General features: G+C 29.0%; 1 protein-coding gene across 1 annotated transcript; it reads right to left on the bottom strand.

Annotated features, from left to right (window-relative positions):
- Window positions 1–7,542: 7,542 nt before the first annotated feature.
- On the bottom strand, window positions 7,543–8,696 carry LOC118038206 (uncharacterized). Its single transcript, XM_035044528.2, has one exon. The coding sequence runs from the start codon at window positions 8,617–8,619 to the stop codon at window positions 7,780–7,782; it is 840 nt and encodes a 279-aa protein (XP_034900419.1). The 5' UTR covers window positions 8,620–8,696; the 3' UTR covers window positions 7,543–7,779.
- Window positions 8,697–13,566: the final 4,870 nt, after the last annotated feature.

Below are 13,566 nucleotides of genomic sequence, written 5' to 3'. Positions count from 1 at the left end.
AATTTTAAATTTATATTACAAAATTATGCGAGTATGAAGTCTCATTAATTATATATTAATTGCCGATAACCTCCCATTTTTCAGGGCTCTTTTCTCTATTTCATATCCATAAAAGTTTTTGCTTCTTTTTAATTATATGGCCTATTACATCTATTTATAGAGCTAAACATGTGACAAGCTAGATATCAAGCATGAGAGGGCGAGGAGGATATTGTTCTAAACCTTTAACATGTTAGATGTCAAGTATGATGGGTGAGGAATCAGATAGTTTAAGAAGACTAGTATCACGAGACTCTTTTGAAGACCATATTCACCTTTTCAGTCACTAAAGAGTTTCATAAAACTTCTTCCTCATTTTCAGTCATGTGGATTTATAATGTTAAGTTCCTTTCATTGCGCTTCTCTTTATCTAGATTACTAAAGTTCTCGGAATTTGGTTCATACACTAATACATAATAGTTTTCTTTATCATCTATTTCCTTATATTCTTTAATGACTAAGGGTGTAGAGGTACAATTAAAGAATATATATCTGAAACCTTGACATTTAGCACATTGAACCTTTGAACTCAACCTAGACATTTCATTAACGACTTATTTGCCATTATCTTCTTTATAAATCTTAGCACTATCAGGATTGGGTCTACAAGGTGGAGTGCCTAATAAAGAATCATTATTTCTAAATTGAGATCTAAAAGGGATCCTAAAAGGGTCTTAATGTTTTATCCATCGACTCTTTATAAGCAATTCATAATCTTTCACTATAGTATAGAATTGGTCAGGAATGAAATCGCCTATGAGCCTAACCTCTTTTCTAAAATCATCCTTCAGACCTTTACAAAATCTATGCAAAGTCATGACTTCATTTTCCTTTATGACACATCTCATCATGTAATTATTAAACTGTGTTATATGCTCATTGATAGACTTGTTCCCTTGTCTTATATTGTTTCATTGGTCTAAGAGTTTATTCTTATAAGATTGGGGTAGATGCTTTTCCTATATTTTTTGTTTCATATTGGTCCAATTAGTTATAAGAGGCATACTTCTCATTTCTAAACAATCTTCAACATCTCTCCAATAAAGTTTGGTTTCACCAATGAGCATCATCTTAACAAATATAACTTTTCTATTATCAAACAAGTTGTGTCATTTAAAGAATTGATTCAAGTCATGAATCCACATATCAAAGATCCAAAGGTCATGATGACTATTAAAAGTGGGGGCTTTTATTTTGTTAGGGCTCAAGACTTGCTCATTAAGGTCATTGTATTTAGAGTAACCTAAATGATAGTCATCCTGGTGGCACTTAGAGTGAACTTGTCCATAATGATTACTTTTGTAATATTTATTGGTCTTTGAGTGCCTTATTTGAAAACTCTATTGGGACTCAATTCTTTTAAACTTGTTGATGATCTAAGTTTGTAGTTCCCTTTAAATAGTCATAAAAGTATTACTAAAGGTTGGGTCTATGGTAAATGTAAACTTAAGCTTGTACATTAAATAATCATAACACAAATGCATGTAACACTAACTTATGAATGGAATTGAGATCATAAATGGTTCTTGCAAGTGAAATTATAATACAAAAATACAAATATTTTTTTAATGCGGAGATTAATCAAGAACAAAATACACCAATAAAATTTTAAGCATGCAATGCTAGATCTTTAAGTGTAAATGATTAATCAAACATAATGTCATAAGCAAGAACTCATAATTACCAAATAGAACAAGATACTAGATATCAATGACAAAAAAGGTTGACGAATAGAAATTAACAAATAAAAAAAAATACAGTGTGGGATTTTTTTAATGATTTTTTCTATACACAAAAGTAATATTAATATCAATTTTAAATAACAAGTGTAAAACAGAAAAAATAAAATTTAACAAATCAAAAGGGATAGTGATTCACTAACTACTAGGAGGAAGCTGAAATTTGTTGTCGCTGGCATGGCAGACTAAATGACTTGCCTGCTGACATAGTAGATATGGTGGCAAATAGTGATGACGTGGCAATTGAGATGGCAATAAAAAAGCAAATAAAAATAAGAATGAGTATCGGAAATCTGCAAATCTCCAATATTTTTATTAATCATAAAATTTTTTATAACATTTAGAAAAATAAAAATAAAAACTAAAATTCTAATTAGAACAAGCAATTAATAAGCTTATGACCCACTAAATAAAATATCAAACAATAATTAAATCAAACCCAATAAATAAAGCCTAATTAATAAACCTCAACTAAAAATTTATATAAATTAAACTAAAACATAAGTTAAAGTCTAATCTCTCAATGATTTGAGTTATCGGTGTCCCCACCATCCTCCCGCCATTATTAATTATATTTATTTTTATCATTTGAAAACATTTACATTATACTTAATTTATGATACCTTGATCAGAAATGCTACTTATTTTTTTTTATAAATTATTTTTAGAATTCCAAAACTTTTATACTATTATTCAAGTATCATAAACAGAAATGCTAATCCACCTGCCACCAAAAATAAGAAAAACCAAAACTTTCGATTACTGCAATAACCTTGATGCATACACAAATAAAAATTATATGCCAATTTTCACAGCTTATAATATCACAAAAACTAATTTAACGTGCCTAGGACAGGTTCAAACACTAACCTGTACCATTTCCCCACCACGCGTTACAGACGTTGTCTTCTCTTCCAATTGTGAGCCTTCCTTGTCTTCATCAAGCGATTTATTCAAGGTAGTATCTCCTGCTAAAGATGTAATGCAGGCTGAAGGCTCGGCAGGAGTAGAAACAGAGGCATCATTGCCATTGACTATGGGAGATGTGGGAGTGTGAGCACCATTAGTGGCATTCTTTGTTGGGATATTGTTATTAATAAGTAATAACATGTGCACATGCCCTAAGAATTAAGGTTATTATTGTCAAAAGGTTACAATAAAAAATTATACCAATCATTTAACAAAAATGGTGCCATCATTTATGCCATAAATTATGGTCAAGTTGCCTTACCATTCATGCCTATAAATAGAAACATTATTTGAGAACAAAATGAGAGAGAAAGTAGAGCCAAAGATGTGAGAAAAGAGAGTAAGAGAGAAAAAGAAGTTGCTGCCAAGGACAGTAGCCTACTGCCATATGCAACAGTGTGTAAGAACAATAGGAGTTAAGTTTGAGTGAAGTGATCCTCTTATTCTATGTGTATTGCAATCTTTTATCTATATTTCTAATAATATTGACTCTTTTTCCATGAATGCAAGCAGTTTACCAAACTACATGAAATATTATATCAATATGCTTAACTTTCAATAAATAACTATCAATACATCACCAGTCTATTAGTACATCACACCTGTCGGATTGCCTATCATTCTTACCTACATTACTCCCACTCCCTAACTTTGCCTAATTGGCTTCCAGTGGGACAGGTGCTTATTTCAAGGTGGCACTCTTGCCTAAGCTAGTCTCAGTTGCCAACATTGAGGTTCAACTTTGCCTAATTGAGTGCAACCGTGTTTTGTTTTTACCAGAACTAGAAACTGTACTAACCTTTCTCTGCCAGGAATAGCCACCTGGTCAGGTGGACGAACATTATTCTTAGCAGAGCTAGATTCACTGCCACAAATCCCTCCATCAGGAATCTTCTCATTTTGCAAAGAATGAGCAAAGTCTTCTCTCGCCATTGTAGTAAGATTACTCTTTGAGGATTTAATTTGGCCGAGTTCAGGCATCACAAGAGACAGCGCCTCCACCGCACCATCATGCTTACCTTTATGAATCACAGCACTCTTTGCAGCTGTTTTGAACTATCCAAGTCCACTTCGAAAACTTTTTATATTTTCCAAAGCCTTTTGTACTCAAATTGTCTTCAAATCATCGCCACTCATGCTTTTAATAATATCCATTAAAGATATAATTTAATTGGTTAGGTTTTATATTTATTTTTTAAAATTTATTAGTTTGAATCTTATAAATCTCAGAATTATTAAAAATTTACATAGTTATTAATTTTAAAATATATAAAATTAATTAAAATACGAGTAAACAGAACCAAACACGAATATTAATATAAGTTAATAATAACCCGTGAAACCTCATTCTTCTCCGTTTTTTAGCATATCATTTATTCCACCCTGGTCAATGTCACAGCCAGGCTTATTTCTAGGAAGTTGACCCACTCCAACCTTGTCACTTTCTGTGATTTCATTAGCTTCAATATTGGAAGCAGCATAATATTCTCTGTTCTCATCCTCTGTGGGCCTTTTCTCCATGTTATTTAGCCCGTCATTACTATCATTGCTTGTAGAAGAAGGGTAATCATCATGATCATATGTCATCTCCTCTTTATGCTCATCTTTGTCCACTTCTCTCGTCTCATTATCCTCCCCAGGAAGAACAATAACGCTGTGTTTGACATAAAAATGTCACTGCCTCCATCATATCTACTGCATGATGAACTTCCTGACCAATATCTCCTCCTTTCGTCTTCATTTCTAATATTCTCTGGTTTTCTTCTTTCATCCTCTCTTTTTTCAGGCCTGCCCTTGCGCCTCTCATATTCACTCTCATCACTCGGAGTACTACTCTGACAAGTTGAACAGCTCCGTGACTGTTCTAGTAGAACTAACATGAATCTCTCCTACCCTTCCTTTTCCTCCTCTTCTTCTCGTGCGTCTTCTTCCTCTCGTCATTTCTTTTTAAACCCTTTTCGCTTTCTCACATGAGGAGACTCCTCGCTACTCTCAAGCACGCCCTCCTTTTAGTCCCCTTCACATCCTTTCTAGTGCGAAAGACCTAGACCTTCTGCTTCTTCTGTAACTATTCTCAGAATCAAAAGACGAGGCAGACGGTGAACTTCTCGAATCATCATCGATCTAAGACTGCGAATCATCTCGACGCCATAAGCTTCTTTGATTTACTTCTCCAAGTATCTTTTCTCTTCCTTGTACGACCCTAAAGGCGCAGCATACATTACAGACGTATAAACAAACGGGATTAAAACAAAAACCCATTTACACCAAATCAGCAGCCTCTAAAAACTCAAACCTAAACGTTAGGAATGCACGTGAAATCCCAAACAGGAAAAACCCCAATTGTCTAACGTTAATGAACATCCTAATAATGGACAAATCTTTCAACAATCAATTGAATTTGCAAAACACAAAAAGAAATCGAAGAAAGCACAGAAAATAAGAAAACCCTTGATAGCAAAGAAGAATTGGGTACCGCATTAAGAGAATAATACCTGAGAGGAATATTTGGAGCGTTTCTTTTGTTTATAGAAGATCAAGAAGAATATTTCCCCAAAATAACCACCTACAAGAAACAAAATTGGAACCCATAAAAAGAAAATAATAAAAAAGAAAAAGATGTTTATTAACAAAAATTGAAGATGGAATTATTATTGAATTGAATTTGAAATAATAATAATAAAGGGGAGGGGAGGAATTGTAATTTAATTTTCTAAAATAAAAAGTTGTGCTAGTTAGTTATATTTCATTTTATTGGTAAAGAAGAAAGATAAAGCTAAGTGTTTGAGAGTTCTGTAAATTTTATTTTTTATTGTGTTTTAAGAGTATGTTTTATATGAAAGGAAATAGTATTTTTAATGTTTTTTTTATAGTTTTCATGTGTTAAAGTTAAAATTTAAAAAAATATTTTTAATATATTTTTAAATAAAAAATACTTTTAAAAAATATTTTACATATCAAATACATAAATTAATATATATTTATGTTGTTGAAGATGACTAATTGTTTATTGCTATTACAGTTTCAATTTCATTCTATTGTCTTGTTTGTGATGTTTCATAAGTTTATATATAGCTTTTGATTTGATTTTAAAATTCAATAGAGGTTTATTTAATAAAATATAATTTAAATTTGTAGCGTAAAAACATTAAAAAAAAATCAAGCTAAAATATAGAAACAACGTAGTTTTTTCTCAAATTAGATTGAAAAAGTATATTTTTATACATATATTCTTTGTAAACTCCTTTTTTTATCCATTTAGTTTTAGGATTTTAAATTTGATTAAAATCTTCATTTTAATCATGTTTTGATCTATAAGTTTAAGAAAAAATAAAAAAGATCATTGGAAAATGAGGGAAGAAAAAGAAAGTGATTGATTGACTACATTACAACCATACAAGATGATCTTAATATCAATAAGTTTTATTTGACAAAAGAAGTATCATTGAAGTAATTTTAATTATTATTCTTGCCAAAAAAAAAAAGTATATTGGAGCTCATTAACATTTTTTTATTTAGGTTTTTTTTTAAATTTTTTAAAATTTATTAAGATTTTTAAAGAATTTTTTAAGATATTTTCTGCTAAAAAAAAAAAAAAGTTGAAATGAGTTTTCTGGATCAAAGGAGTTAGGGCAAAACTTTCTAGTTATCTGAGGTGGTCAAAGTTCCACTAGTAAATGATGTATCGTTTAGCATTGCAAACAATGCGTCATTTTCTTTGTTTTTATATATTAAAAAATGATGGCTAAGCACATACGCCTAGCTTTCTATGTTATGTGTTAAGCATCTTGTTTTTTTTATAAAAGTATTTATGATATATTTTTTTTATCTTTACTTAAATTTTAATTAAATCTCATGAAAAATAATAATTTAAAATATATTTAGGAGTTGTTTTATTAAATATTATAACATTGTTTTTATAACATTAGCAAACAATCTTATTGTACATATCTTCAAGATTTTTTTTTTTTTTAAATCTTATTAATTTTTTTCATGCAAATATTTATTTTCATTATCATTTAATTAAATAATAAATCAATTCTAAAATATTTTCCTCAGCAATGCACGAGTAGTATATTAGCTTTATATTTATTTTAATATATTCATTTTAAAACTATCAAAATATTATTATTATTTTTAATTAAAACTTGCTTCTATAACTGTGATAAGTTATTAAAAAAAAAACTAGTGAAAAGTGGTAAAACAAAAGGAGTGCATTAATAAAAAAATAGATTTTAATTAAAGATATTTTTTTATCTAGTCTTTATCAAATAATGAATATAGTTCAAAAAATCTTTTTTGTTGTTGAAAATAATATATTAATAAGAAAAGGATCAATTATACTAGAAAACTATTTTATTTTAATGGAATTTGAATGATCTCTTATCCTAAGAAAAACAATTTTACTGCCATATAAACTAATTATTAAAATGGACAAGACATTAGCTTGTAATTTACGTAGCTATGTCTTGAGGGGACCCATTTCGAGTGTCTGAAAGCTGAAGACACTGCTTGCTTTTGCAGAAGCGAAAGAACCACTGAGCCATCGAACTACTAATGAGACTTTCACAAGAAATTATGAAAGTACGTTTGATTCGAAAAAAAATATTATATAGATATTTTTTAATAGTTTTTAATTAATTATTTTGATGTGTTGATGTAAAAAATAAATAATATTTTAATATATTTTAAAATAAAAAATACTTTAAAAAATATAATATGCCAAAATATTAAATACACATAAGACAGAATTATATCTCTAAGTAGCTTTAATAAATTTTTATTTCCACGCCCAGTCCTAAACCAAAACATATAGTAACTAAAAAAACCTCAGCTGTTTTTTGTACTAATAAACTAAAGAATTCACTTCACTAAACAAAATCGATCCACCAATCCAACCTGCTAGGGATTTTAGTTTAAAAAAGCTAAATTAAAGAGAAAAATGCTAAAATCTAATTTTATTGAAGGATAAAAGCTGGAAAAAAAATTCAGGAGCTCCTGCCCGGCAAACCTCTCCTAGTTCCGGCCCTGGTCAGCAAGTCAATTGATCCATGGACTTATTCATCCTGACCCTTTTCCTTTTAATTGATGTGGTGACACCTGGCAATCTCCTCCAGTTGATCACAAAGCAAAGCTTTTCTGTATCTAGCCTTCGAAACATCCACAGAGTAACAAAGTCTTGGTCTTTCCTCAACCGATGCTCATGGAAGAATGCTTTCCACCCTCCAATGAGGACATGAATCTTGGACACCCAGATCTTGAATACCATCTCGAATTCCTTGCCATTAGGGTCATAAGCGGTCACGTTGATTCCTTCAGCAAGATTCTCATCTTCATTCAGCAATGGGTAGAGGTACTTTTGTGCATCTGCTTTGTTAATTGACAGCCTGCTCTGATCATCCCTCAAATCACTCTCTGTCAACTGCTTTTCAAAAGGCTTGCTGCATCTTCCAATTATCCCATTTAAACCTGGAATTGAGGGGACTTCATGGGGAACGTAGTTTTCAATGAGCCTGAGAGCTGCTTCTAGGCTTCGTATTGGTGGCTCTTCCGGCAAGTTTCTAGCAGCAGCATTGCTGTTGTCTTCACCTTGTTGATCATCAAAATGGCTTCTTCTGACCGCAGCTCCAGGATTTTGAGTTGGCGAAACTCTTGGACTGCTTCTGCTGGAGTTTGAATTCTGGCTCCTCTTTCCACCACCAAGGATATTGCTTTTCACTTTATCCAAAGCCAAAGCAGTTTTGCAGCTAAGCCTTGTGTGCAGTAGACAGGACAGCAGTAGAGCTGCTGCTCCTTGCTCTCTGAGTTCTTCAGGGTAGTCATCCTTGTCCATTTTTTCAAGCTTCATCAACTTCGTATCTTCCTTTTCCATGATAATGTTTTTGAGAGAAATCAATTGATTTCTTGGAGAGACTAACCAACAGTAACTATTTGGCTATCTAAAAGATACAAAGGGAAAAGGGAAAGGAAATAATGTTAGTTGAACAATTTCCCTTCCATTATTTGGAAGTCTCACAATAAAATCAAAAGGGAATTGAATTTTCTTTACTCGCCTGCCCTCATCGGCTCTCCCCTTACTAGAAATATCTCGTTCTAGCAAGACTTTATTAATTTCATATTAGCTAAACTAATATAAACTGTCAAGAGATTCTGGACTTGTTAACAAGAACAAAACTGTCAAGCAATAAGTAACCACAGTTTTGTTCCGAAATTACAAGAGGTGATGATAATAATATAGTTTTTCCTGAGAAAAAGTTAATTATTTCTATATAATAATCACGAATGTGGGTTGCAGTAAATCCTATATGAGATTGTTATAATCCTTCATCAAATAAAAATCAATGCAGTGTTCAGGCAAGAACGAACAAATAAATAAAGGAGATAGCAAAAGATCACATTCAAAAGATTGGAGAACTAAATTCAGTGTCAAATAATACAGAGCTCATGAACCAAAAAACAAAATACTGATACACGGAGATCGCTGGCGCCATACCTGTAGAAGAGGAGTCTACAGCTTCTGGCATGGGGAAGAAACGGCCAGCTCTTAGGCGACAATTATTATATATAGAGAGAGAGAGAGAGGGTTCAGGGTAAATTAGATTACTAAATAGGTTTAGAAAATATTAGAAATAATTTATGAAATTTGAGTTTTTTTGGGTTGTTCTATTTAAGTACAGCACTACTTTCCCTATTTCGTTCTTTCTTGCGGAACAAGAAAGAAGTTGGAGTCTTTTTCGTATGGACGGAAATAGCGATGCGGTGAGTTACAAATTAGTCCCTTTAGTTTTGTAAAGTAAATTGAATGGTTAAAAATTAATTAATTAATTAGCTCTTTGATCAATGGGTAAAAATTAATTTAGTTTTAATATTAATACATTAAAGATGTTAAAAAAATCTAATTTCTTAAAAAATTGTTAATATTAATTAAATATTAAAATAATAAAAAGCTTAATCTTTCTAGTAAAAAATAAAATAGATGTACAGATATAAATATCTTATCTAAGCTATCTTTTTTATTTTATTTATTTTAATTTAGAGGTTAATTGATGTTACTAATAATAAAGGATTTATATTTTTATAAATATGCAATAAAAAAGCAACTAATTAAATAAAATATAATAGGAAACAAATTGGAGACAAATTATACTAATCCCCTTGAAGTATTATAAAAGTTAAAAAAAAAAAAACATGAAAATATATAAATCGTTATTTAAAAATAAATTAAAATTAAAATTTAAAAAAAAAATAAGAGAGAGGAGATCAATATTTAATTTTTTTTAAAAAAAAAAGTTCATGTAAAGGGAAAAAATAAAAATAAAAAAAGCCACGCCTAAACAACTGGCTTCACAACCAAAAGCCCAAGTCACGTGCCTGGCAGGGCTTTTCATTTTAATTAGCGAGTTGTTCGCTCCAAGCCTTTTTATATAACTTAGCGACAGGGTACCTGCTAGTTAGTTTTTTTTAATTACTTCAATGATGGAAAAATTAAGTTCTAAGTTTTAGATTCCTAAAAACTATTTTCAGCTTGTTTTTATTTGAAATAAATTTAAAACATTATATAAATCTTGATAAATCTACTACCAATTATAAAATATCCAAAATCCCTACAAAAATAAAATTCAAACGAATTAAAAAACTAAACGAACGTCGATGATTCAAATCATGGATTTGAAAAATTAGCTCAAGTTAATTTTAGTATTTATTTTCAGGTAGTTTTTAAAATTAATTTTTTTTAAAAAAAAAAATTTCTTCATTCAACATTGGATTGGTTGGATATTGGGTTTTGTGATTTTTTCCCACTTTTCTCTCTATGGAGTTATCATAATATCATGTCTTGGATCACAAACTTGGCAGGTTAACCTAAATTGATTTGAATTTTTTTTTTTTGTTATTTTTTTAGTTTTTTTTTTAATATACGGTTGGCTTGAGAATTGTTCTTAGTTTTATTTCATTTGTTTTGTATGGGATTATCTTGATCTCACGGTCAGGTCATGAATTTGGCTGATTAACTCGAGTGGATTTGAGTTGAGTTTCTTTTACTTTTTTTAATTTAATTTTTTTTAGTTTTATTTTTCAACATTTTATTTGTTGAGAATTGAAACTTAAATTCTTTTTTCTTTTTACTTTCTATGAGATTATCTTATTTTTATTTAACTTTTTTTTTGTAATCAATACAATTATTAAGATCTTTTAAGAATATCAGGGTATATATTTTCATAATATTGACAAGCATTTTTGTTGTAATTAACATTGTCAATTTTTTTAGTTCTTTTTTATTGTTGTTCCTATTATTTAATTATATTGTTAAATTAATTAAGCTTATGGAACTAGTTGAGTCAATACTCAATTCTTCATTTTTTTTTACTTCTTTAAAAATACTAGCATCACTTGAGTATCCTATTTTATATTAGGGAAAATTTCACCCAGCTCGTGACATAGCATCGAACCAAGTTAAATTTTTTCATAAATATTCCTTTAAATATTTTATAATTTCAATATATTTTTTCTTTTAAAATTTTCAAATATGTTATAACATAACATGTCTATATGTATATATCATATTTTAATTTTTAAAAATACTTTCTTAGAAATGTAATTGTATTAAAAGTTTATTTTTAAAAACAATTTTTCAAATCAATTGCTTAAATTAAACAATAAATTATTTTACAAAATTTAATAATTTGTAGCAAATTAAAAAATGAATGAATTAAAGTAAATTCATGTTTTTATGAATTGAGAAAATTTAATTAACTAAAGATTGATTTTTATTATAAAGAATAAGAAGAGCTGTTTTTTTTCATCAAATGAGTGAGTTTTTTTAACATTATAAAAGAAAATGAATGTCATTATTAAATAAAATTATATAATAATTAAAACACGCATAATATAGATAAATTAAGATTGATCATGTTCTTAAAGAAGGATTTAATGATGAAAATATGAGGGTTGAATGGTAAAAAAGAAATATGCATTTGTGAAGAGAATATTTATTGCATGTCCAACTATGTTAGATTTTAACTTTGTATTGGTGAAAATATTTTACTTAACATATGATTAATTATTTGTTTTATTATTAAATATATTTAGAGAAATTATTTAATGATTGAGTAACTCATTATGTAGTTATATTACTAGATTTTGTTGCTTGCGCTATGCTGTTGGTCGACTAAATTTTTTTCTAAAGTAAAAAAAAATATTCAGATAATGATAACGTAAGTAACTTAACAAACATATGAGATATGAGATCAAAATACCTGATAGAATGGAAAGTAAGAGAAAAACATAAAGCTCAAACTCCAATAACCTAATCTCAAATGATGAAATTGAAAAAAAAATCAATTAAAAAAAACCATTGAAGAAAAAAACCTGAGTTAAACCAAGTTCACTCTACTAACCCGCCACACGTGACATGAGATCAAGATTGAAAAATTAATATTTTTTAAATGACTTAGAAAAAAGGATCGATTTTAAATAAATAAATAAAACATTGAAAAAAAAACTTAAATCACCACAAGTTAACTTAACTAACCCGTAACCCGAGATAACCTGACTAACCCTCAACCTGAGATGACCCTATAAAAAAATGCATAAAAAATCAAAAATCTCAAGACCTAATAATCGAATATCAAAGGATGAAATAAAAAAAAACTAAAAAAAAAAACATTGAAAGAAAATCTAAAACAATCCGAGATAACTTGACTAACTCATGACCCGGGATAATCCCATAAAATAAGAAAAGGTTAAAAAATAATTAAAAGAATGAAGAATTAAATTGGATAAAAAAAATTAAATGAAAAAAAATATTGAGGGACACATTTGAAAAAAATATTAAAAATTAAAACAAAAGGAGCAATTAAGAGAATAGAGACAAGAATTGAATAAAAAATAAATGAAATAAATTATTGAGCGGTAAAACAAAAAAAATCAAGAAAATGATTGAAAAAACAACAATCAAAAGAATGAATATCATATTTAATATAAAATTTAAATAAAAACAAATGGAAATGTATGAAATTGAAAGAAAAAAAAAAACAAAAATCCAAAACAAATAAAGACCAATAAAAAAAAGGAGAACCGCAATTGAAAGAAAAAATAAATTGGAGGACAACTCTGGATTTTAACTAATTCGACGTGAATTTCAAGGAGAGAAAAGAAAAAATAAAGAGAAGGAGAAAAAAAAATCTCACAGCTGTGAATTTCCCTAGAACCATTGCCTCATCAGTTGCCCGCCACTAAACGCTTTAAAAAACATGGCGATCAGATCTTTTTGGCTATCAAAAGACGTAGCACGTGTCACCTTAAGGATACCGGCAGCTATGCTGGTGCTTGCTACTCATGCCCTAACAACTTTTTTTATTATTATTTATATGTTAAAAGACTCATTTGCCCCTAATTCAAATATATTATAACAGAAAAAACATTATGTAAATACTAAAATACCCATATACCCCTTCTTTATTTTTTTTTTTTACTTGAAAGGCAATGAAGTAATTTTCTTATTTTTAAAAATTGAAATGGCAAAAAGCCCCTCTTATCCTTTAATTTTTCGTTTCTTTTTAAGGGTATTTATATAATTTAAATGTGCAAAAATAGTTAATAGACCATTATACCTTGGATTAATTTCATGAAACCAAATGAATCTCCTAAAAGGATCATTTTACCCCATAAAAAAGCCATTCGTATTTTCTAATAAAAATCAAGAACGTCATTACAATCCACAACACAGTGTGTTTAGCTCTAAAGTAAAAGATGGATGGAGTTTATTTAAAAAACAATCTTATCAATGAATTATCTTTTTAACAATGATTGCAAATTCTTT

This window comes from Populus alba, chromosome 1 (genome assembly GCF_005239225.2).
Source record: "Populus alba chromosome 1, ASM523922v2, whole genome shotgun sequence".
In the NCBI taxonomy this organism is placed as follows: Eukaryota; Viridiplantae; Streptophyta; class Magnoliopsida; order Malpighiales; family Salicaceae; genus Populus; species Populus alba.
Note: the sequence above shows the minus strand (reverse complement) of the source record. Positions and strands in the feature narration are given on the sequence as shown.

Bases quoted from the DNA above. Each gene is read 5' to 3' on its own strand.
- LOC118038206 (XM_035044528.2), bottom strand. From the start codon at position 8,619: ATGGAAAAGGAAGATACGAAGTTGATGAAGCTTGAAAAAATGGACAAG.